This window comes from Vombatus ursinus, unplaced genomic scaffold, assembly GCF_900497805.2.
Source record: "Vombatus ursinus unplaced genomic scaffold, bare-nosed wombat genome assembly UNPS02014909.1, whole genome shotgun sequence".
Taxonomy (NCBI): Eukaryota; Metazoa; Chordata; class Mammalia; order Diprotodontia; family Vombatidae; genus Vombatus; species Vombatus ursinus.
Genome location: NW_020954687.1, coordinates 657,553 through 683,986, shown reverse-complemented (window position 1 = coordinate 683,986; position 26,434 = coordinate 657,553). Strand labels below are relative to the sequence as shown.

At 39.0% G+C, this 26,434-nt stretch overlaps 1 protein-coding gene across 3 annotated transcripts in view; it reads left to right on the top strand.

The window, feature by feature from the left end:
• The first annotated feature begins 13,512 nt into the window (after nt 1-13,512).
• LOC114029036 (protein phosphatase 1 regulatory subunit 12B-like) overlaps nt 13,513-26,434 on the top strand; it is a 47,020-nt gene continuing 34,098 nt past the window's right edge. For all 3 annotated transcript variants that reach the window (XM_027843389.1, XM_027843388.1, XM_027843390.1), the window contains exon 1: nt 13,513-14,187. In XM_027843389.1, the coding sequence (XP_027699190.1) occupies nt 14,086-14,187 (102 nt within the window). In that variant the 5' untranslated portion in view covers nt 13,513-14,085. The remainder of the gene's footprint in view (nt 14,188-26,434) is intronic.

Here is a 26,434-nt window from a genome sequence, read left to right as displayed (position 1 = left end):
TGGCAGCAGATTGGATATGGGAGAGGAAGGAGTTGAAGATGAGACCTAGGCTGTGAGCCTGGGGGACTGGTTGGGTGGTGGTACTTTGATGGAAAAAAGGAAGTTAAGGAGAAGGGAGGATTTGTAGGAAAATATAATGAGTTTGGACCATGTTAAGTTTAAAATGTCTATGAGACATCAAGTCCCAGATGTCCGGTGGGCAGTTGAAAACATGAGACTGGTGTTCATGACAGAGGTTAAGATTAGATAAATAGATCTGAGTCATCTGCAGAGTGAACCCATTGGAGCTGATGAGACAATGAAATGAAGTAATAAAGAGGGAGAAGAGAAGATAGCCCAGGACAGATCTCTGCAGAACACCAGGCTTAGCAAGTACAGCCTGGATGAAGATCCAGCAAAAGAGATTGAAAAGGAGTGGTCAGATGCCTAGAAAGTGAATCAGGAGAAAGCAGTGTCTTAAAAACCTAGGGAAAAGAGAGCAGTGAGGAGAAGTGGGTAATCTCTATTGTCCCAGGCTGCAGAGAGGTTGTAAAGGATGATTGAGAAAAGGCCATGAGATTTTGGCAATTAAGAGATCATTGATAACTTTGGAGGGATCAGTTTCAGTTGAATGATGGGGTCAGAAGCCAGACTGCAACGAGTTAATAAGGGAATAAGATGAGAGAAAGTGAAGGCACTGATTGTAGGTGGCCTTCTCAAGGATTGCAGCTCTGAAAAAGAGGAGAGATAGATGATAGCTAGTGAGGATAGATGGATCAAGTGAGGTTTTTTTGAGGAAGGGGGAGACATGGGAATGCTTATAGGCAGCAGGGAAGCAGCCATACACAGGGAGAGATTGAAGATTAGTAAGATAGGCATGATAGATGTGGCAATCTGCTGGAGATGACTGGACAGAGTGGGATCACTTGTGCATGTAGAGGGGTTTACCTTGGCAGGAAGGGCCAACTCTTTGTGTCCGACAAAGATGAAGGAGGAGATGGTGGCAGAGGGCATCTGAGTGATGTGAGATGAGGAGGAGGAGGGCAGAAGAAGGAGATCTTGGTGAATGGCCTCATTCTTTTCAGTGAAATATGAGGCAAGGGTCTCATATAATAAGAAGGTGGAGAAGGAGGAGCCATAGGGGTTAGAAGAGTTGAAAAGTTTTAGGAAAGCTGCTGTGATGAGTGGCATAGTAGATCAATAAGAGAATAAAAGGTTTGCCTTGCCTTGAGGGCCCAGTTGAGATTATGTAACAAATCTGTAGTGGACCTAACCATCATAATGCATTTAATAAATGTTTAAGCAAGCATTTATGAAGCCCTTACTGTATTCCAGGCATTGTGTTAAACCCTGGGTATACAAAGAAAGGCAACAATGGTCCCTGCCCTCAAGGAGCTCAACCTAATAGGAGAGACAATATATGAACGACTACGTACATATAGGATATATACAGGATAAATAGGTGATAATCAATAGAAGGAAGCAATCGGGGGTAAGTGACTTGCCCAGGGCCACACAGCTAGTAAGTGTCAAGTACCTGAGATCAGATTTGAACCCAGGTCCTCCTGACTCCAAGGTTGGAGCTCTATCCGCTGCGCCACCTAGCTGCCCCTGGAAGACACTAGTCTTAAAGGAGACTGGGAAAGGCTTCTTGCAGAGGTGAGATTTTAGTTGAAATTTGAGGAAGCCAGAGACCTTTTAAACTTCTTTCAATCAACCTTATCTTCTGTTAGCTATACTAGATAAGTCATGGTAATCAAAAATTTAAGTAGATCAGACAGATTTAGAATTGAGCTTCCGTGTCCCTTATTCTAGTAGCAGAAGTTTCTTATTGAACAGAGTGCAATACTTGGTCCATCACCTTCTTATTCTACGACTTAAATCTGGACAAAACAATATATGTTGCAGATACCAAGAGGAAGCTAGAAAATTGGTGGTCTTGATTGCTGGAAGGAAATTCTGTATTGAATTCTCTACTTGTTTGATTGGGTCCAGAAAACCCTGTGGCATGAAAAGTTAATTTCACCTTCCACAGAGGATTTTCTATTCTGTTTCACGTCCAGCCTCCAAGATAGGTTAGGGCAAAGCGGAGCATTCTCTCGGCACTCTGTTGAGATTGGAATCTTAGAGATTGCTGTTCACATTGAATGGGCTTCCAATTGAAGGTTCTTTGGGGTTCATGAGTGCTGAAATTTTTGGCTTCATCAGTCACTGTTTGTTTAGAGTATTAACTTAAACATTTACTAACAGTTGTATCTTAAACAGGCTCAAGTGTGCATTCATAAGTGCAGAAGAGAAACTTGTTCTATCTCCCTTGACCAAACGCATATAGTCTTGTCTTATTCTGTTGTCCAGCTCTTGTTTCTGCTACAGCATATGAATTTGGAGGGTGTGTATGGACAAGCTGTATATGGCATAGGGAAACTGCTCTCAGATGAGAAATTCAATTTAAGAATGCCTAATCCCAAGAGAATTTGGTTTCTATGTTCATTTTAGAGAAAATCAGCACAAAAATCCTAGAGTAGTGAAAATGATGCGTAGCATTTATCTGTTGTCCACACACCCATCCTACTCATATGTAGTAGTAGTTATACATCTTATGCTTGTTCACTTTTTAAAAAAAGAATCAAATTGACTCTCTGAGCAAATCAACCAGTGCTAATCCTCATAGCCCATCCTACTCTTATGTAGTAATAGTTATACATCTTATACTTGTTCACTTTTTAAAAAAAGAATCAAATTGACTCTCTGAGCAAATCAACCAGTGCTAATCCTCATAATCAATCTGTTGCTTTGCCTATACTTTACCTTGCCCCAAGCTCCCCTCAGCTGTTGTTCGCCTTCTTAAATACTTCATCCTTACTGGATTTGGTGATGTTTTTTAAAAGTCTATTGACTGGCATCACATTCAGTTTCCTCGCTACACATTCCTGTCTTGTTCTCAGCAGAGAGATAGATCCTACAAGTTGGCAGGTATAGCAACACAGCGTATTGCTATGGAGTAAAGTTTAGTTTCTGTGTTTTGTTTTTTGGTAAATTTAATCATCATCCATACTATGAATGACACCATCAAATTAATATGCTTGGACGTTCTGAAGACCTCACAGCCATCTCCATCTCCTTCTCGTGGCAGTGATCTTTCCTAATCATGAATTGCCACTTTGTTTGGAAGGCCTAGCTGTTGATTTGGGAAATAATCGGCATGAAATTCCAAACGTTCCTTTCTTGGGAGGAATATTGGCTAATTTGGACTTCTGCCAATTGCAGCACCCTGAGATGGCTGGGGCTGGACTTGTTCATCTAGTTTGATGTGATATTTTTGGAAACTCCAATCATAGCAGATTGGCCAAAGAATTTACAGCATACACTTGGATTACCTGAATGTCTACGTGGGAGACTGTGACAATCTGAGATTTGTGATGCTTTCAGTGGTTGTGTTAACCATGAAAATCCATTTGATATGATTTGTGGTGTTGCTTATTCACCAAACCATGAGATTACTATGAGCTTTCCAAATGGACAATCAGTAGTGTTGCCTGCTGGTTGCAAATCTTAATTTTGCTTCTGAATGAGTGACGTCTGGCAATGTTATTGACTCACATCAATCAGGTTGATCAAGTCCAGCCTGTATCAATAAGCCTTATTCAACCAAAAGGTGAGAAAAAAGGTGTCCATTTTTCATACCCACATAGAAGCAAAAGTTGCCAGTGTTCATATCCTAGGTTCCAGGTTCTTACAGATGACTTAAGCATTTTTCACAGTGCCTCCCATCACAAGTGACTGTCACTGTCATAGTTATAAGATGTTATCTTTGCCATTTGCAAAGTAAAATCCTGGCTGAATGTTTAGTCTCTTGAAGATCAAAGAAAGAGGGAAAGGACCTATATGTACAAAAATACTTAAAACAGCTCTTTTTGTAATAGTCTGAAATGGAAACTAAGGGAGTACCTTCCTATTGGGTAATAGTTAAATAATGGCATGTGAATGTACTGGAATATTATTGTGTCACAAAAAATCATGAAATGGACAGTTTCAGAGGAAATTGGGCCACAGGGGTTAGAATACTGGACCTGGAATCAGGAAGACCTACATTTTCAAGCTGGGTAACCCTGGGCAAGTCATTTCACCTCTATTTGCCTCAGTTTCCTACCGCATAAAATAAGGATAATAAAAGTACCTACTTCATGGGGTTGTTGTGAGGATCAGATGAGATATTTGTAATGTACTTAGCACAGTGCCTGGTGTATGAGGTTCTATGTAAATGTTTATTCCCTCCCTCTTCCCCAGTCTCATGCAGAGCAAAGGAAGCAGAACTAGACGAACAGTTATAAAATGATAACATTTTGGAAACAAACAACTTTTGAGAGACTCTAACTCTGATCCAAGCAATAATAAACCCTAAGTCCAGGGAACCTCCTGCCAGAGGTGATGAACTTAAAATGCAGAAGGAGACACACCTTTGGACAATGGCTTATGTGGGAACTTGTTTTGCTGGACTTTGCATATTTGTATGAGGGCTTTATTTTTTGTTATTTTTGTTTTGTTTTTTTATTTTTAAGTAATTGGGGTTAAGTGACTTGCCCAGGGTCACACAGCTAGTAAGTGTCAAGTGTCAAGAGGCTGGATTTGAACTCAGGTCCTCCTGACTGCAGGGCCAGTGCTTTATCCACTGCACCACCTAGCTGCCCCTCCAACCTGTCTTTCTAGCCTCCTGAGACGTTTCTTCCCCTCCTACATTCAGCAGGCCTGAGTTGGCTATTTGTTCCTCACACACAACACTATGTCCCCCATCCCTGGAGCCCACTCTTAATTTTCCTCTGCTTCGTAGCGTCTTTCTCTTCCTTTCAAGACACAGCTCAAGCATCATCACCTGTTCCTGATTTCCTCCTCCCCTCAACTGCTGGTATCCACCCCTTGCATTTATCTTGTTTTTATTTTGTATCGTGCTTATAATAGGTGCTTGTTGTCTCCTTAGTTCAAAAGTGAACTCCTTCCAAGTAGGGGTTATATATACAGGTATATCCATATCCATATATGTATGTGTACATAGATGGGTACATAGGTACATACATGCATACATACAAACAGTGTTTTTATATATCAGCAACTTAGGTGGTACAGTGGATAGAAAATCCTGGACCTGAAATAAAAAAGACCAGAATTCAGATCCCTCCTTTGACACTAGCTGTGTGACCCTGAGCAAGTCATTTAATGCAAAATGGGGATGATGATAACATTTCTCTCCCAGGATTGTTGTGAGGATCAAATAAGATAATATTGCAGTGGATAGAACGCCAGCCTGTGCATATGGGAAGACCCAAGGTCAAATCTGGCCTCAGACACTTCCTAGCTCTGTGACCTTGAACAAGTCACTTAGCCCTGTCTGCCTCAGTTTCCTCATCTGTAAAATGAGCTGGAGAAGGAAATGGCAAACCGCTCGAGTATCTCTGCCAAGAAACCCCAGATGGGGTCACAAAGAGTCAGACACAACTGAACAACAAAAAAGGTGATACCTTCTTAGAGGAGAGCCTTCAAACTGACATTTTATTTCTCCAAATCAAAGAAATGTTGCAGTCAACAAACGGTTGGCAGAATGGGACCTCGTGCTCCCTGCATCTTTCAGTCAGTCATGTGACTGTGCAGATGTAACCTACTATAGAATATCATCTGTAGAAACTTGTTCCTTCTTATAATTTCACCAGATATGTCCTGGATGTGTTTATAGGTTATTCTCACAAAGATTTCATAGAGATATGCTAATAGTTTTCTTGATTCTTTTTCATTAATAATAATGACTGCAGTTCTCTCCTGGTATTTAGTGTCCTCCTTTCTTTCATGTATCTTAAGAATCACTTCTTTAGTGTCCTCAAAATGTGTCATCTCCAGCGCAGACCTTCTTGGTATATATGGTCTAGTTCTATTGCTCTCTCCATTTTTATTTTCTTTACTGACATTTCTGTTTCCTCGTAACAGTGTGTCAGGGAATATGATATTAAAAGCTAAATGTGACCCCCAATAATGAAGAAAATAATTTGTTATAAAAATCTTGGCAGATCTTTTCCATTTTTCATCTCTTTGTTGTCCTTCCAATTATATCCTTAACTGTTCTCAGATTGAGCAAGCTTATTGTTCCCAACATTTTTTTTGTTCTGTGAACCCCTTTCATCAATAACAATAAATGTGTTGTGAACCCCTAGGGTAATTTAATAGACTACTCTTAATATTATTTTAGATTTATTCACTAGATACTTAAAATAACTACAGTGAAAACTTTTGCCCCCAAAACTCCAAATTAAACTTTACAATTTTTATACAATTATAATAAAATTCACAATTATAAAATATAAAACTGTAATTATAAAATAAATATGAAAATTTTATACAGAACATTCTGTAAGAATTAGAAGATGTAATCTAGCAAAAATCCACATTTCTGCAAGACTTCATGTTTAATTTCTTAATTTTACAAATTTTGTTGAATATAAACAATATTTTAATGAAATAATATATAGCTTGGAAGATGTTTAACATGATATAGTAATCATCTATAGACTGAATTTCAGTGTTGGATTTTTTTATTTGAGTAAAAGTTTTCAATATTTGACTCAACACCAAACAATAATCTTAAATCTGGTTCCACATCAAGTTTATTTCTGTATTTTGATTTAAAACAAAATCAAGTGAAAATGCTTGCTCACACAATTGTGTGATAGGAAATGGAGAATTTTACAACCTTTCTTTCTGAGAAATGGAAATTTTTTTTTATTTCAGTCACCTAACCAATCATCAAAAGTGAATAACTAGTTACAATATAAAATATTTCATTTTCTGCTAGCTAATCACAAGTGCTATATTAAACAATAAATGTGCTTTAAGCTCAATTGCATGTACTACTTTTTGAAGAAAAAAAAAGGAAAGGAAAGAATCTATTCAGACATGACTCTTCACTTGTACAACTGACACACCTGCTACACTGTCATAGAAATTCTACTGACCACTGTTGCCAGCCAGTTCTTTTGAAAATTCCCCACTCACAAGAATAGTTCTATAATTGGAGGATAAGTTTAATTCAGAAAAAGTCTTAATACTACAATGAGAGGCAATGTAAGGTTTATGTCTGCAGAACCTTTGTGATACTCCATGATGATTTCAAGATGACTTGTGATGTGCATGCCTAGCAATCACGCTTTTCAGACAGCCCAATAGTTGCTCTTCAGAGAACACAAATAATCATAACATCTGGATCGTGTGATTCTACAGCTGATGAGGTACAATTACAGGGGAGGAGAGGAATAAGGGAGCTACTCCGGTGCAGTACATGCCCCTCAAGCGTGGGTATGCATATGCATCTGACCATCCGCTGGGAATCATCGATTTGCATTTGAAAGTCAAACTCCTGTGACTGTTAGGAAACGATTGGATTACGGATTGAGCGCATCATACTTAGGAGTGGTCAGGGTATGATGCAGTTGCTGCAAGAACACCAAAATCATCATGCATCTGTCTGTGAAAGTTTTTAATCAGTGGAGATAACAAGACTATAATTCTTCAAACATGCACATGCACATGCACAGAGGAAAAATATATTTGCAACATAATTGGGCAGTCATTTACTACTTAAGGTATTATTGAAGAATTTGTAACATGAGTCCCTTGAACCATCATTGTGAACACCCAGGGAATTCACCAACCACTCATCTGATCTAATTGGTTTCTCACCAAGCTCTCTGTAAAAGTGTTCTCATTCCACTGCTTCTCACTCTTCTGTGAAATGATATTGGTCATCACCTTCTATCATCCTCTTCTACAAGATTTTACAAATGAGCTTATATTCTAAACTACTATTGCTCTTGGTGTGCATCTCTTCTTTGTGGTGTTAGATATGCATTAGTTAAGCTTCCAGTTTTTGCCCATTTCCTATTTTTCAGAATCAACATCTTTTTATTTTATTTTTAAGACATGTATTTATTTCTATATTTCTTACATTTCCCAATGTTTCTCTTTTTCTCAGAGAGCCATCCCTAATAGCAAAGAATAAATGAGAGAAAAAAAAGAACAATTCTGCAAAACTAACCAATCCATCAAAAAAAAGTTTGACATTATCTGCATTGTTCCACATCCATAATCCCCAACTCTGCAAAGGAAGGTATCTACTAATTTCTTTTCTTTGTTGCCAAGCTTTGTCCTTATAATTCCATAGCTTTCAGTTTCTATTATTTTCTTATTTTTCTTTTCTTTTAAATTGAACAACAGCTTTTAAAAATAGGTAAGATTGAAGTAATTTTAATTGTATACTATTTATTTACAAAGTGGTATAATGACAAGAGTACTGGACTTGGAATAAGAGATCTGGATTTGAAGACAGGCTCCAGCAATAACTAGTTAAGTGACAATAAACGAATCATTAAACCTCAGGCTTCCATTTCCTCATCTGTAGAATGGGGATAGTAAATGTAGTATTTCTTAGGATTGTAGTGAGAATCAAATAAAAAAATATATTAAGTGCTTTGCAAACATTAAAGTGCTATGTTAGTGGCACCTATTGTTATCGTCTCATTTTTATTCTAATTTGGTATTGACCTTGATGTTTGCTGAAACAAAATTCAGTGTTCTGACTTCTGTGGACAGGTGGGTTGTATGTGACTTTGTCCTGTCAGTAGCTAGCCACTTCCCATCTTGTCGGTTTCCTTTTTTGTGATACAATTTGGTATTCACCACATCTAGACCCTTGAAAATCTCTTCTGAAAAAAGTGTCCATGATTTATAGGCACAAGGCTTATAAATGTTTGCCCTACGAGCTTTTAGCTTGTCTTTATCAATCTTATGCCATATTTTCCAACATATAGTCTTCTGACTTCCCTTGCTCACTCTTTTAAGTCATTCACTATTAAAGTTTATGGAATTTATCATGAGATGCCTCGTAAGATTCTTTGTAGAATTTCTCTACTTCTTCACCTTGCAGAGTAAGAGTCTATTATCTTCATGGTGGACTTTTTTTTTTTTTTTTTTTTTTTTTGCTGCAAATGATGATCTTGAGCACTGATACAAGATGACTACTGGAGATCCCATAAAGTCTTTCTTTATTCCTCTTGAATGCCAAACAAAGCCAATTCCTTTATTTATGTCTCCACATAGAACTTGTGAACATCCTCCCATTTAGCTGCAACTTTTGTCTCTTCATTTAATTTGTAGTGAAAATGTCAATATTTATATGGTTTATTCTTCCAGTAGTAAGTCCACTTATTGGTTGCTGGAGAAGGAATCTCAGACGTAAAGTACCAAGAGTTGAGTTAATGTTTATTGATTGTGTAAAAACTGTTTTAATATTTGCATAGTCTACCCCCTTTTCCTCTACGACAAAGTAGATGAAACATCGTCACTGTGAAGCACAACTCCCCGGGATTGAGGACGAATTTTATATCGGTTAAAGACCTAAGAATTCATCCCCTAGTGACCAGCAGACTGGTGATAAGCCTTTTTTGCATTCAGCTAAATTGGTCCTCAGAAAGCAAATGTAATCTGTTGCTCGACCTATAATCAAAGTCATTTCAGCATTCAGAATCTGCTAGAGTTTGGATTCCACTAGTATAGCTCTTGACAACCCCAGCCATCGTGAGGTTGGGCTTTAATGGAGTATCAATAAGTTACCATCATTATACAGAAAGCAGAGACGCCTAGAGATGACTGAGTACCTCATTCATCCCCATACCACGTGATCCCTAGAACACCTAGACACTAGTGTTTTTTGTTTAAAGTTCTCTTAATTAAAAGAGACCAGAATCTCTTTTCTTCACATCTTCTATTTTTTCATTCCCTTTGTAGTTAATAATGTTAACATTCAGTCTTCGGTGCACTGCTTCAAGTTTCCACTTTGCCTGCCCTTTGCATGTATTTTGTACTTTATGTGATAAATAAGGAACTAAATTACATATAGTTCTCACTTTACACAAAATTTGCATTATACAAATTCAGCTTTACATAAAAAATTCTACAAGAAATCTGCATTCCAAAAGAAACCTATATTAACTTTACTGTTCAGTACTGTGTGTGTGCTCTCTCTCTCTCTCTCTCTCTCTCTCTCTCTCTCTCTCTCTCTTTCTCTCTCCTGCCCTTCTGCAGCCTCCAAATCCCAACTCCCCCACCAAAAAAAAAAACAAAACAAAAACCCCAACCTCTCCAAGTGACCAAAGACCGGATGCTGTGGCCTGATAGGGACTTGGCTTGAAACCTCCAATGCTTAAAGAGATCTTTGCTCCACTCTGGGCACTACCCCCTTTCTATCTGTTTGCACTCGGGTACTGCATGTCTGTCCTGGCCACACATGTAGCCTGTGGTCTCCTGTCTGTGTCTTTGTTGACCCTCTGTCTGCCCCACCTCCCCCACTTTACATAGAGGTCTGTGGAATGGTCCACTAAGGTAAAGCGAGAACTGTCTGTATATGCGCAATGTGGTCATATAATGATTATTCAGGTATGTTAAATGAATTGTCCCATTCTCGTTTAGCATTATTTTCCCTCTGCTATAGCTTTGAGGTGTTCAGTGAGAGTCAGTGGTCCGACTGCATTATTCAATTCATGATGCATTTTATTGGCATGCTTGCACATTTTGTGTATGACATTTCAGAGCCAAAAAAACATTTGTGGCCCATTTATTTGACTTTCATATTTACTTTGGATGCTAAAGTTAAAGAACCAGCTTGGTACTTTAATTCAGTGCTGACAAACGAATTCAAAAAGTTTGCAAACATTTTCCCCAGTCTGCCTCTCCCAAGAGGTGTAAAACACATGGAACAAGCCTTTTATGCTGCTTATCTGGAATAAATCATTTTCCCAACAAGTGACTGTTTGTGAGGCTAATTGCTCCAAGTCTGCAGATGTCAAAGTCATCTCACTGAGGTCTGTTGATTTACTAGGCTTCTTTCTTCCTGAGTGTTGATTTGAGAAATTGCCCTGATCAATGAGCGGAAGACACCTCTGGGAAAGCAGAAGTGTCTATTTCTAAGGCGTCCTACCAAAAAAGATATTTCCTGGCTAATTGTATTTGGGTAAAAACCTAGCCTACAGCTGTTTAGCCTTATAAATAGTATACTCTTAATAAATATTTACTGAATTGAATTGATTTGTAAGTGTTTACCTACCCATTTGTCAAGTAAATAATCATTTGTGCTTGGCCAATGGGTGTATACATATATAGGTCATTTATTTTACTCAGAAAGGTGAATTATTAAATGTGGTATGCTACCTGGAAGACCCAAGCCTAGAGTTCCATTGGTTACTATTAATAAAACTTTCCATCTATGCTAAATGTTTGCAAATAGCATTTTAAGGTTTATTCAACTCTTTTCCTTTGATTAATGAGGAATAATTTGATATTGTCTCCCTAAACAAATGGAATATAAGAAGTATAGTTGTAAAAAAACAGTGCAAGGGAGTGATGAATGTATACTAAGTCCCTAATAAATACATTTTTAAAGATCAAATAGAGAAAGTATTACAATCACATATTCAGAGAGCTTGTCTATGGTCCCACACCTCTGCCATGTTCCTGTTAGCTACTTGATTTCCCAGAATCTTGGAGATCTTGGGACAGTGGATGAATTCAGATCAGCTTTTATACTCCATGCTTTAACATCAACGTTTCTTTTCGAAGGCATCCTTCTTTCAGAGATTAGAGATGTGATAGGAGGGGGCAGAGGCTAAAAGACAAATCAAGGGTAACAAAGATTCACATTTTTGTCTAAATTACCAAAAAAAGTTAATTGGATATAAAAAAAATCCTTGGCAGAAAATCTGTTGCTTATCTTGCCTTCCCCTTAAGGAATTTAGTAATCCATTAACTTCTGTTCCCCATCTGGATTTGCCATATTGAAAATGTATCCCCAATTCTACACCAATGAGACATACTGGCTTTTTGTTGCTGAATCATTTGAGTCATGTCTGACTCTTCATGATCCCATTTGGGATTTGCTTGGCAAAGATACTGAAGTGATTTGCCATTTCCTTCTCCAGCTAATTTTACAGATAAGGAGCTGGAGCAAACAGGGTTAAGTGACTTGTCCAAGGTCACATAGCTAATGTTCCTATAATTTTGTTCCATAGGTTTGTTTGAGCCACATGACTGTTCTCTCTAAAGGCAGTATATATTCCCTGAACTCATAAATATACAATTTTTTAATGAAAAGAAGTAGTTAGCAGAGACTTGGATATCAGTTAATGATAGCTATATAATCAGACATTGTAATTTAGCACCCATTAACCAGAATCACAAGGGCAGTTGGCATTTGACGATTTCATTCCAGGCTCCTTTTGAGTTCCTCACTCTAATGCTGTGGTCTTGCCCATATGTCCAACATGTCTTCCCATGATCAGACCAAGTCTCCCCAGGAAATTTCAGACTAGGGACAATCTAATGCCAGATTAGGCCACCTGATTTTTGTTTTGCCCCCACATCTCCCAAGTTATTCTAGAAATTTTGGATTGAGGTAGGGAACTAAGCTAGCATCTGGTCACCTTTTTCAATTTGATTCCACCAAAAGGGTTACAAGAAGAAAGGAAATGATGGGTCTATTATAGGAAAGATAACAGAGTGATGGGAAATTTTGAAACAGTACAAAGGTTCCAAGAATCCAGTCTGTCAGATATTTTCCAAGGCAGTGACACAGGAACTATTAGATGGTGTAGTGATGACAACAGAAGGCAAAAGATCAACTCTATGAGATGTTCCTTTAAGCCATATCCAGAATCCTTCCACATCAAGGGGAGAAATGTATTTCATTTTAATCATCTGAGTTTCCTATGGCCATCAGCCTGCTAGTTGTATCCTGCTCCTTTCTCTGCTTTCTCTTTTTCCTCTTCCTTGCCGGTCACAGCCTCCTGGCAGACCCTAGCAAACTTCTCGCTCGGGGACTTGGCCGGGAGAATCTCTGACTTACAGACTGGCACTTGTGGGGCAGGAGTCATGCCATTAAAAGTGAACATTGTGAACTACAAGGTGCTTTGGCTGATGCCTCTGTGTGTTGTGTTTTATTATGAGGATAAAGTTCCATTAGCTTAAACTCCCTTTGTTCTTAAGAGAAATGTTTAGAGAAACTGGTCTTTGAGACAGAAGTCTACCATTTTATCCCTGACCGAGCTAGCAAGTACCCCAGTAAGGTGGGATTTGGATATGAATTTGCCCCCAGAAGACTCCCCTCCCCCCCCCCACTAGATCCTGAGAGTTAGAGGGTTTTCTTTTCCTCCTACAAGTGGCAACCCGAATCCCAAGTTGAAAGTGAATCTTTGCCCTTGGCGCCATTCCAGCATTCCTCACTAAGCGAATAGGGATTTGGAATGTCAGAAAATAGCAAGAGGGAGGGGAAAAGATGTGTGTGTGTGTGTGTGTGTGTGTGTGTGTTTATATGTAAAAGCAGCTCCAGCTGGAAGGACTTGGAGAAACTTCACTTCCTCAGGGCTGCCTTTTTTTTTTTTTTTTTTTTGGTAAAATCTTGGTTCCTTATTTGTACTTTTTTGAGTTTCTTGAAATTGCGCAGCCTGAGCTTGTCACAGCAGCCCCATGTACTTTTGGAGTCCAGGGGAGTTAAGCTGAGGGAAATGTGTTGATTTTCATAGGTTTCCCCACTTTCTCTTTCCTCTGGATAAATCTGCAATAGTTGTTCCCCAGACTTATCTTCGGCAAGGACAAAGGCTATTCCACTGTGCTTTCATCCGGGTTCGTTGGGAGCCTGGGGTCAGGCTTGGGGGTGAGCATCCTAAAACCTCATTAAGAACTCTCCTTTTGTGGAAGATCAAGGAACCACCCTAGGCACAGGGAGGTGTCTCAGCACAGTGTTCTGCACCGTAAAGGTACCTGCCAGTCCTGGGCACCCGTGGTCAAAGCTGAATTGGAAGCATTGATGGAACACAGTTTAAAGACTCTGCCTAGCTGTGGACTGGTTCAGAACTCAAGACTATAATTACCAGGCGGTTTGCATCCTTTTTTTAGTTCTATCAGAAGGCTTTTTGCACCCACTCAGAAGGAGGGGTTCTGGAAGGGCAGCTCACAGGACCGATTTCCCAGCCTTGAGTGAAGATTGCAAAGATTGGGTGTCTCTTCAAATCCCGAGGAACTATGTCTTCCTTATATACCCGAAGCAAAGAGTTCACTCGGAGTAGGAAATCTCAATCTGATTCTCCCCCAGCATCTCCCTCCCCAATTGCCAAGACACTCCGAGTAAGCAGTATTTTGATTTAATGTACGTTCACAGTTGTGTCAGAGGTAGAGTGTATATGTGTGTGTGCCTGTGTGTGCTTGTTTTCTCTCTAGAAATTAGAATTTCTAAGGCACTTGGGGTCAATAGGAAAAAACAAAAACCGGTTGACTTTGTAAATAAAGTTCCTATTAGCTTCTTTATAACAAGTTATGGTTCAAAATATTTAATAAATTCCTGAGAAGCAGGTTCTAGCCATGTCAGAATTCAAGTGATGTCTTGTATTTTTTGTGATTTGTTTGGTAGCAGGATTGTTGATCTCTTGTCATTGTATTGTGAGAGACTTTTAAAAATTTCTTAGTTTTGTTGAATAACTGGCTTTTCTGTATGTTATGTGGGAGATGACGTGTTCTGGGGAAGTGTTCAAATGGAAAGTAACCTGAACTTTTTCTGATTATGAAATTACAGTTCAGGCTCAGCAGAGACAGAGAAAAGAGAGGTGAGCGATGGGATTCAAACTACCAGGAGCCAGACACCAGAACATATTTGAACTTTAGAAAGTAGAAAAGTAGCCCCTTGAACAGAGGCAAGGCAGCTTGGGAAAGTAATGTCTGTCTGAAGTTTGGTAGTGTCTCTGACATCCTGAAGAATGCATATGAGGTATGACTTTACATTTTCTTCTGGATTTCACTACTAAAATAAACCATACTTCAGGATTTGGAACTAGTTTAGGAGTTTCCACTGGAGCAAACCGACAAATGCAAAAACTACTATAGTGAACTTATAGGTAACAGTCTTTTCCTAGAGAACTAGCTTGACTTATCAGAGGAAAAAAAGGGGAAAGATCATTCATTGTTTCTTTCTTTCGGAATCTCTGGGGAGAAGCCAAATTGATCTATAAGTTTAAAGAAGAATCCACCGTGTCCTATCGCTTTTGAAATGCTTATTTATTTCCAAGCCTTATTTATTTTGTTTCATTTCCTATAGCATTGTTGCCTGTAAAAATAGAATTTGGTATAAGGCGCATTGGTCTTTGATCGCATCTAGACAAAAAGAACCCTCATGTAAGTCGGTCTCATCCACATTGCTATGCTGTAACATGTACGGGGGGTCCCAACAGTCTTGGTGCATTTTAAACTTTAAAAGCTTAAGGTGCCTGACAGTCCTGGGCACCCATGGTCAAGGCTGATTTGAAAATATTGATGAAGTCAGGCTTCCAGACTCTGCTTTAATAGCTTAAAACTGCACTCAGATTTTTGGGACACTCTGTACATTGTAGTGAAGTTCTAGCGTATGTCCGAAAGGGCATAAAAATTGCAGTGGTTGAATCCTGGGGCATTAGCTTAAAAAAAAAACCTCATTTGATATATTTGGTATAGCTACAGCTTGCTGGTCACAAAACTCCTAATATCCTTTTTTTTTTTTATAGTGATCCCTTTTACCCCCTTTACACTTCTCAAGGTTATTGGCATATACTGATTACCCATCATATGCAGAGCTTCCTTTTGTCTGGTGTCACCTTACTTATCTTTTTCAGACAGCTGGTTAAGTGGGATGAACAGTGGTGGAGAAAATAAAGTATTATAGAAAATCATAACGTTTTATAGGCTTGCTAAAAATTTAATATTATACTTGACCCTCACTTCCCGGTATTTAATAGCCATCGAGAGCCACAGCAATAGCTGCTTATTGTAATGAGTTTTTGATGGTCAGTGGCTTTAGACTAGTAAAGAATATTTCCGTGTCCTACCCCTTATCTTCCATGTTCTTTGTTTATTTTTGTCTGGTCAGGTGAAGGGTTTGCAAGAGAAGACCAAGATTTCACTAGTTAGGTTCACCCGTAAACTGGGGTCGTCCTACCCCACATCCGGCTTAATCGGGCTTTTGAACTTGTGAGAATAGAGATACTTACAAATGAGCCGTTGTTGTTGTTGTTGTTGTTACTGTGCCTGTGTTGCCTGCTGCTACCATGGAGGAGCCGTTAGCTGCCTCGTGTAGAGACTTAGAGCAGTTGGTACATTAGTGACGTTGCACAGGCACCACTGTGGGGACTAAACAAGCCTAGCACGCTGACGTGAACAGCGAATTTATTAGAGACAACAAAGTGAAACTATTAGATTAGTCACAAATGGGCAATAAAATATTTGCATCATATGTAGGTCAAGGTTAAAGTCATTTTAAGAGTGAAGGTTGAAAGTAAAAGCCTCAGAGAAGCTGTGGGAGTTCAAAGCCCAGACAAAGTGGGGCCCCTGGAGACTGGAGCTGAGGGATAGAGGGAAGGGCTGGGTCCACAGACCAGAGGCAGTGATTAGACCGTCTGTCACCAGATCTATCATGGGGACCAACAAATTCAGGTGGAACTTTATAGGATTCACAGGAGATTCCCACCTGTGTGACCCCAGTCTATGGACTCCAAAGACTGAACTTTAAAGACCGTAGAGTTATCTAATTCTGGGAGTGAATTCATCACTTTTTAGGATCAAAGCCTAGATAAAGTCATTCGTTAGTATCGTCCAAAGGCTCTAGTAAATATTCTGTCCTAGGTTAGTCATTGTAAAAAATGAGGGCCATACCTCTTGCACCAATATGTGTAAAATAAAGAACATGTGATATTGACATTCTTGTCTATGTTTTCTGATAATATAGTTAAACTTTCTTAAGTTGTTTTTCAAAGGCCCTGATCCTCAGAGCTTCTTTCCTTGTAAAGAAAATATTTTGAAAGAGAATTGGAAAACAATGTACATTCAGATAGGGAGCTAATATTTTGAATACATTTTTCAGAATAACTATAAATTACAAAAGATTTTATTTTGAACTTTAAAAAACAAAAACAAACAAGAGCAGAGCAGGTGTGGGCAACTTTAAAACTAGCATTAGATGGTCAGTGTTTTAGAGACAGAAGCTGTCTTTTCCTTCTTTGTAAAACTCCTTGCAGTATCTAAACTGTATTATAAAAATGGCACACACTTAGTGTTTTTGACTAATATGCCAGCATTGGTTTCCAATAATTCATGTTTTTCTACCAATTCTTTTAAACAGTTTCAAGGTGGCCCTCAGTCTGGGGATGGCAATTTCCTTGGTTTCTAAGTTGGGAGTTGGAGGGGAAAGGGGTAAGACTTGATTTTATCTTAGAGCTGTTACAACGGGCAACCCAGAAAATCAGCATAACTCCAATATTCCTTGCAAATTTCTGTGCAAAATAATACAAGGTAGTAGCTAATGAAATTTTGAAGGGGTTGCCTGTGTTCTTATGTTCCAAGGTAACTAATATGAAATTTATAAAATGTCAACACCATTCTCCTAATTTATGGAAAAACTGTGATGGGTCTTTCATAAATGCTGAATTTTCATTGTCAGCTTATTTATAGCAATGGCGTTTGACCTGTATTTTAAAGCTGAGAGTAATGGCCTTTTTCATTTCAGTTCACATTGCTGCCATTCATGGCCAGCATCCTCAACAGAAAATGCCAGGATTGTAGGTGGCAGTGTTTTTTCATATTGTTATGGTTAGTCAGTTGTGCCCACCTCTTCATGACCCCGTTTGGGATTTTCTTGGCAAAGATACTGGAGTAGTTTGCCATTTCCTTCTCCAGCTCATTTTACAGATGAGAAACTGAGGTAAACAGAGTAGAGTGACTTGCCCAGGGTGTCAATCTAGTAAGAATCTGAGGGCAGATTTCAACTCAGGAGGATGAGTCTTCCTGACTGCAGGGGCAGCACTCTATCCCCTATACCACCGTGCTTGTGTGTGCCCCCCCTTTCATACTAACCATAAAATTTACAAAATGAGGAACCATTAGTCATTTTGCTTTATTTTTACAACTTTAAAATCAATAGAAAGTTTGATAAACATTTTCATGATAATTCCATGAGAATGGAATCCATTCTGATGGACTCCAGCATCACTGGATCCTGGCTCTGATCTTTTCAAATACTTAATATTGATGACCATTCTTTGAACATGAACATATCTTCCCTCTGGAAAACACAAAACATTCTACAATGTATTATCTTATTCTTTGAACTTCTGAATGTTGTATCTGGGGCAACACTAATCTAGAATCCATTTTTCCCTCTACTTTATAATCTATTGTCATATGTTGAGAAACATTTGTCTGGTTGAATAAATGCTAATGAGGGATGCAATCTGTTAACCAGTTTCTCTCTAATTAAAACCTCTACAGCATCATTTTTAACTCTAATCAAGAAAATTCTGTATACACTAACTCTTCAAACCAAGAACAGTTTCATAGGCAAGAATGGTTTCTATGCATAGAGATAAGGAAAGATTTCCCCACTGATATCCATTAAGTATTTGGGTTTGTGATTGGTAGCATTATTAACATCTTTCCATCAAACAGCAAGCATTTATTTAAGCACCTACTATATTATTAGCGTTATTCTAGACACTAAAGGTACAAAGACAGAAGTGAAGCAGTCCCTGCCTTCAAGAAGATAATATTCAATTGCATGAAGAGCATGTAAATACAGAGCATATGCAAATGAAGTACTCGGAGACACTAATAGATGGAAGAGTTCAGGAAAGGCCTTATGTAGGAAGTGGCCTGTGAGCTGAGCTTGGAAGGAAGCTAGGAATTCTAAGGGAAAATGAGGAAGGAAAATAAAGGCACAGAGACAGTTCCATGTAGACCTGAACTAGGCAGAGGCCGAGCTCTTGTTCCATTGAGACTTCGGAAAAGTTTATGAAAGCGGCAGCTACTTCCCCAGAGTCTGATTGTCTTTTTTTTTTTTTTTCCTTATATGACAGCTCTAAGAGGCCCTGTCCTTACTCCCTTTAAATGAGGGGTCACCTGTAAATGGAAAGCTTGACTTTGTATGAGTAACACACTTTAGGGAAAAAAGAATCCTGCAAACCCTACACTTCTTTGATTTGCCCCATCTAGTTTAGAGTTATGTCCTCGTCCAGGGGAGGAAAGAACTGCCTAAAAGTGAGGCAAGACAGAGCTGTACTTCTCTTTTATCCAGTTGTTGTCAGGAAAAAAAAAAATTATTCCTCTCAGGCAAGTGGGGAGGGATGATCAGGAGGTTTAGCACTTTTTGTTTCCTTGTTTCTTTAGTTGTATGTTATGCCTAACATATTTGTGCCTTTGGTTATATTGTATGTCATAGAGTATAGTCATTTCTCTAGCTCTATGTTTTCAAAGGATAACCTAGGTTATTAGTATCTGTTAAAGTATTGTGTGTAGTCTATTGGAAGGAAGCACAGGTTCAAAATTTGGGCTCCTGTATTCTAGTTACACCTCCCTAGCTGTTAAATGTTTAGCAATCAATTGGGGCAGGAGGGGGTGGGGGTGGAATGTGTGTTTGACACACTTAAGTTTAATCTGCATTATTAACATTTTCTCCATCACTTTATTAAATCTAGCCAATCAACAACAGCAGCAAAAATAAATCAAGCCCTGATTTGTAGCGTTTGCCTCTTTACAAAGTGTAAATGTTCGCACTGAAAAATTAATAATATGCTCCCAAGAGCCAGTTTGAGCTGGCTGCAGCACACCACTGGGTGGGGCTGAGAGGGAGAAAAATAAATGCTTGATAACTGAAAAAAGTGACAAAAAATTAAAAGTCATCAAAAATTAAAGAGCCTCTTATTTCCTCCATTCTAAATGCCAGTATCTTTAATTGGATTAGCGCAATTAAAAATAGATGTGCAGAATTGTGTTAAGACAAAGGGTTTAATGATCAGAGTTGGTTTTCACATCAAGACTCAACCCCTCCTTGGCTGTGAGTTTGACCTATTCATAGTCTAGTGTGGGTGGTGGTTATCCATAACTAGGGAGTTGCCTCTGTGGCCCAGCCTTGAAACCCAGCAATGTTCTTTAAAAGTTACACAATTCGGGTACCAGTAAGGTAACCAAACACAGACACTAAGTGTGTCAGATTGATTCCTGTGGCAGGAAGCTTTCTAGAATTGCCTAACCCTTGAGATCAACTTTTTTGATGTAAAAATTGTCATATCTTTCATTGTATAGATGTTTCCAAAGAAATTTGTAATTTATAATTAGCATAGTAGTATCCAGGATGGGTCAATCAGGTGCCAGGCCTGGAGTTCAAATCTGGCCTGAGACACTTACTAGCTGTGTGACCCTGGGCAAGTCACTTAACCCTATTTGTCTCAGTTTCCTCATCTATAAAATGAGGTGGAGAAGGAAATGGCAAACCACTCCAGTATCTTTGCCAAGAAAACCCAAATGGGGTCATGGAGAGTCAAACACGACTAAACAGCCAGGAGGAGCAAGGCAGGTGAAGGCTGCAGTCATGCACCCCAGGGGTTGATGCCTCTTCTTTTGATGGACCTTGCCCATTAGACACAGGATCTTAAAAATGTATGCCCAATGAGGCCTGTGAGAGACTGGCCCAGTCTCTCACAACCCATTGCCAAAGCTGAACTAAAATTATTGAAAAAAATCCCAGTTCTATATTCTTTCCTCACTCTGATGGTTTGCTTTCTTTATTTGAATATAAACTTGTTTGAAAGCCTTATGTAAATAGGAAAACAAACTCACCTTCTCTGGTAAGATGGGATAGTCGAGCTCTTGAATATCCATCCAAGGAAATAGGGAGCAAGAATTAGCCTAGCTAAACAAAATCCAGAAGTGATCCTAACATCTCATTCTGGCTGTTCAACTCCTCACCAAATTTGCTGCCCAAGTTGCTAACCAGTTGATTTGGGCCCCTACTCCGAGATGCTAAGAAGCATGTATTAAGTGCTTACTATGTCACTGTGCTCGGTAGAAGAACTATAAGGACAAAATAAAAGGACAAAAGTCCAAGAAGAGACAAGACAGGGGAACAAGAAGCTCCTACCAGCCCTGGAAAAACCTCTTTCTTGATATTCTGGAATTAACTGAATGTGAGCTACAATATATTCTTGAGTATTAAATCTAATTAGGAGCAGAGTGTGCATGTCCATGTGTATGTAGTTATACCTTGGGAAAATCTAGTAAAACAAACCTGTTTAAAAATTTTATCTGGAAAAATAATTAGTTGAAAAGGCAAATCTGCGCATGTAACATTTATTCACTTTTATTAGTTGTCTTATTTTTAAAAATAGATGTATAATTATAGAAATGGTGACTAATAAAGTCTTTTCAAGTACAGGACCTTCTCTTCCCATGTTTATTAGTGAGCAAGTACATACAAAGCATTTGCAATTAGTGTAGGAGTTATATATGTAAATGGCATTGCTACTAATTTTTAAGTCCTTGAAAAGTGCTTTTTTTCAGAAAAGCATTTTGTTTATACTACTGGTTTCCTTAGGAAACCTTGTTCTCACAGACATATTTCAAACTAATACCTATTCAGCTTATTACAAAATTCTAAATTAGAGAAATCTGAATTAATGCTTAATTAATGGGCTCTGCTATAGTAGAAAGAGTACTAAATTTGGAGAAAGCCCATGTATTGCAAACTTAGCTCTTCAGTTTCCTCTTCTGTAACATGAGATTGGAATAGATGATCTAGATGTTTTCTTTGATTCTCAAAGCACCTAAGGCATTATGGGATCCTAGGGTTAGATCCGGAAAGGATCTTAGAAACCCTCGTGTTCCAGAGGTGGAAATAGAAACAGACACAGAAAGGTCAGTGACAACCAGGTGATGCAGGGAGTTCATGCCTCAGGCAGGATTCAAACCTGACTCCAGTTTCGGTGCCATTGCTACGATGCCATGCTGTGTCTTGACTTTTGAACTGAAAGAAAATTCCTAATTTCAGAGTATTCCTTCCAGGATCTGAAGGGTCAAAGTCCACATCTGTGGGAAAGAAAAGGCTGAGGAGTCAGTGAGAAGCTAAAACACACACAGAACCTCATGTTTCAGTGTTCCCAGTCCTGCGCAGAGCACATAGTCCTGCAGATCCGTTAGTAGCTGTGTCCCCAGCGAGGTATCTTGCATTCCTTCCTTCCAGGATCTCCCCAGGCTTCTCACAACATGAGCCAAAACCATACCACAAGCCTGGCTTTACTCACCTTCAGTGAGACCCGATCAGCCCTGTGCATCACACAGATATGATCCAGTGTCCTTCAGGAAGCCCTTCCAGCAGCTCCAGCCATTACGTTCCCTTTCCTGATAGCTTATACATAATATGTATTGTCTGTGCCACATATGTTAATTATATTCCTATCACTGCTTTCCTGTATTCTTTTATTTGTCCTGTATAAATACTTGTATTAGACTGATTGCTTTATGTGTTTATCTTCTCCCCAAGTTTAAGTTCATGAGGGTAGGATTTGTATCTCCTACTTTTATTATATTCTCCATGGTCCCTGGCATAGGACGGTGAACATTGTAGACACAGAATATATGTATATATTACACACACACAGACACACACACACAAACACATATAGTGAGGAATTGATTGTTGTCTCACATCTCTAGCTTTTCATCACGGAGTCTCATTCCTAAAGACAGGTTGGGCTTTTCCACTGCATTTTTCAGACTCCACAATCTATTGGCCCTCTCTTAAACCTACTTACAGAGTTTCTTCTGATCACATTGGCAAGGAGTACACTGTGGTTGGGAGAATTGTAGGTGGTGGTGTTGTTGAGTTATTTCAGTCCTGTCTGACTGTTTGTGACCTCATTTAGGGTTTTCTTTGCAAAGATACTGGATTGGTTTGCCATTTCCTCCTCCAGCTCATCTTCCAGATAAGGAAACTGTGGCACAAGGGGTTCAGTAACTTGCCCAGGGTCACATAGCTAGTAATTATCTAAGGCCACATTTGAATTCATGAAGATGAGTCTTCTTGACTCCAGGCTCAGCACTCTATTCCCTGCATCACCTAGCTGCCCAAATTGTAGGTAATCTTGTGCATTAGACATGCTTCTTGGACTGTGTATTATGCCGTATGTTGAACAAGAAAACCAGTATAGAAAATTATTGAAAGCTCTATTTCCAATTTCTCTTCCTAGCAGCTAGAGAGGATTCCAATATTGAATTAAACAAATATTTAAGGCAGAGGTACTTAACCTGGGTTTAATGAATCAGTAGATTTCATGAAGTTTTTTTTAACTGGTATGGGAAAATAATTACATTTTAATTGTAATTGATTTCCATTGTAATCCTATGCATTTTATTTTATAAATTTAAAAACATTATTGTGAGAAGGTGTCCATAAGCTTCACCAGACTGCCAAAAGGGGCCTATGACTCAAAAAAGGTTAAGATCTCTGGTCCAAGGTGAGAACAAAAGAGGCAAAAACAGACTTCCTGAAAAAACCATGTATTGGTCTCTAGCTCTTACAACACTTGAAAGAACTGGGAGCCAGGAATCATGTTACTTTAAACCCTCAACTTCCTACTTTTTATCCACCTTTGATTAATACTGAAAAACCATATAGGTTTACTGGTTTTAATGGCGAGCTCAAAATGCTCACCATTGGCCTTTTAAAATGCAAGTATAAAAACCTACTTCTCTGAACTCAGTTTTGTGTAAGTGGTATCACATTGTTTTTCTTCTCTATTACCAGTCTTTGCCTTATCATAGTAACAACAACAATAATAATCACAATAACAAATAAGCTAACATTTATACAGAACCTACTATGTGCCAGGCACTGTGTTAAGTGTTTTACAATTATTATCTCATTTGATCCTCACAACAGTCTTGAGAAGTAGGTACTGTTATTATCTCCATTTTTCAGATGAAGACAATGTCATTGTCAAATGACAAATGATCATTTGTCCACTTACATTTTTGGGGATATGCTTCCCTAGAATAAACACTCCTACCTGACCAAACCTTAATACCCCTTGCCCTAAACCCTTTGGTCCTCTAGAAAAGGCCAAATGTTCGTAACTCATTGAAGAATTCTTGCTTCCTCCAAAATGAAGGCCAATGACTGGACCTCCAGCTCAGTACAGTTTTCCATCTGTCACTAATTGAGTCCCCAGAGCAGTGGGAGGGAGGAGAGAGAAGAAGGGAGCCTGGCCTCTGGTAGTGCCTCCTCAATGAAAGATTCCCTGCTATTACTTCAGTACCTGCCATTCACTTCCTCTTTTGAAATCCTCTGTCTGGGCTTCAGCAGAGACTCTTTAACTTCTTTGCAAAGGTTTTGATTCACAGGCTAATCCAAAGAAAATTAAAATAACTGCAACCCAAGTAGGTTTCTGGATTTTGGATTTTATCATATTAAAACTCCTTCCCCCCCAACCGTGGACATGGAAAATTTAATGCCTAGGGCTGTGGTGGTGGTAACCAACAACAGCTGTTGCAGAATCCAAAAGCCATGATCCAGAAGAAGCAAAAGACTGCAAAATGGAGGTAGGGATGAGGAAAGTAAATTCATTCAAGAAGTAGAACTGAAAGCTTTGCTAGGGATTTTTGCATCTATGATGTATCACATGGTCTGTCAACCTTTTCTGTCGTAATGATCTCTTAAGAGGGATATGGTAAGTGCAGGTTTGGTTTTTTTTAATGTCCTTAAGAGCAAATTTCATCAGCTATTGTAAAGTAAAATAAAGATGCAAATCAATATTGGTCCAAAATATGGCCAGGCCCCAAAATAAATCATGCTGGGGACAGGGAAGGAAAAGGGAAAAGCCTGTAAACATTAGAAATGTAACCAGAAATGTACTGCATTTTCAAGCTACTGATTCTGCTTTAATCTTATCTAGGACAAGTATAGGAAAGATTAGTGACTATGGTTAGGACCAGAGGTGGGGAAGAGGCCTTGGGTGGTCGGGGGCAAGGTACAGAGCACTTCCAGTACGAGTGGCGCAGGGGTGACGGGAGCTTCCACGGCCCACAGGTCTGGCTTGGTAGACAAGAGTCCTGTGGAGGTGAGTCAATAGTGCAGCCTGGAGAAGAGATGAAGGCAGATGTTTCTGTGGCCCTTAAGAGCTTCAGACCATCAGTGTAATGTGGGCTTTGCCTCGGATGCCTTAAAGGATCCTTGGCCTCCTCTCAGATTTACACCATCATGGACAGGATTTCTGAGTCTTCAAGAGAACTTGAAATTCTCTTGGGAACCGTGAGCTTTCTCAAAGAAATGTGTTGTCTGGATTGAAAATAAACACTTGAGTGCTCATAGCACACACAAGCAATATGATCTAATGGATACAGCCCAGGATAGATGTCTGGAGACTGAATTCTAGGTGTGGCTCCACCCCTGTATGAATGAACTCAGTTGCTTTACTTTTGTGGTTCAGTTTCCTTGTTTGTAAAGAGGAAGGAAAGAAGCAGTCTTAGCTTCCACTTATCCTACCCTAACTATGGGGAGAGCACAATGTACCAGAATTTGTGGCATGCAGTGAAAATAACCTCTTCTTTTTACATAAAATGTTAACAGGAAACAAAAAAGCGTGGCGGCAAAAGTGCTAGATTTGGGATCAGAGGACCTGGGTGCAAATCCTGGCTGTTTGATCACTTGTATTACTTCACCTCTCTAGTCTTCAGTGTACTCATCTGTGAAATGAGAACTTCAGCACGATGACTCCTAAAGGATTTTCTGCCCCGAGATTCTATGATCTTAGCTTAGTTGGCAGGGATGCCCTGATCCTTAGAAATGAGAAACTTCACAAATATTTGTGTTATTAGCTTCCATTAGATTCTAGGCTTCCTGTGTCTTCTAATAGTATTCTGCACAGACAAAATAGTAATAATGATCAAAAAAGGAAAATGACATTGAAAAGTCATTTGTGCCTGGCAGTTTATCCCACTTAGATTGTCTTTAAGTTTGAACCGTCTTGAAATAACGTCTACCCGCCATCCCATCCCTTTGGGTTGTGGGTAACTGAGAGTAACCCGTCTGTACCAGGAAAGGAATACAGAGTTATGTGTTGTTTATTCCCACAATGTCCAGCTAATTTAGGTGTTCTTGTAGCTTCCTTCAGTGGCCTTACCTTTACATGATTAACAATTATTAATTAGTTAAAAAGTTAATAAAAAGCTAATCTTCAACTCTGTATTTCCTTCCCAGTTTTTCATCATGACACTTCTCTGAGACGTGGGTTTCTCATTTATAAAACAGGAATGATTATATTATTACCTACCTCCTAGGATTGTGAGAAAAATGCTTAATAAACCTCAAAGTACTTTCAAAATGCGAGTTTTTAAAAAATTATGTATTGTTATGATTTCTTATCATTACCATTTATATTCATTCGAACATCAGGAGCCCCGAAAGAGCAGTTCAGAGCAAAACAAGAAACTCTGAGATGGGAAGTTGAGGGGTTGGTAGAGCAGCCTTTCCTGGAGTGTTTCAGTTAAAGGAAAGACGGCTGTTTGTTTGGGTTGGATTAGAGGAAGA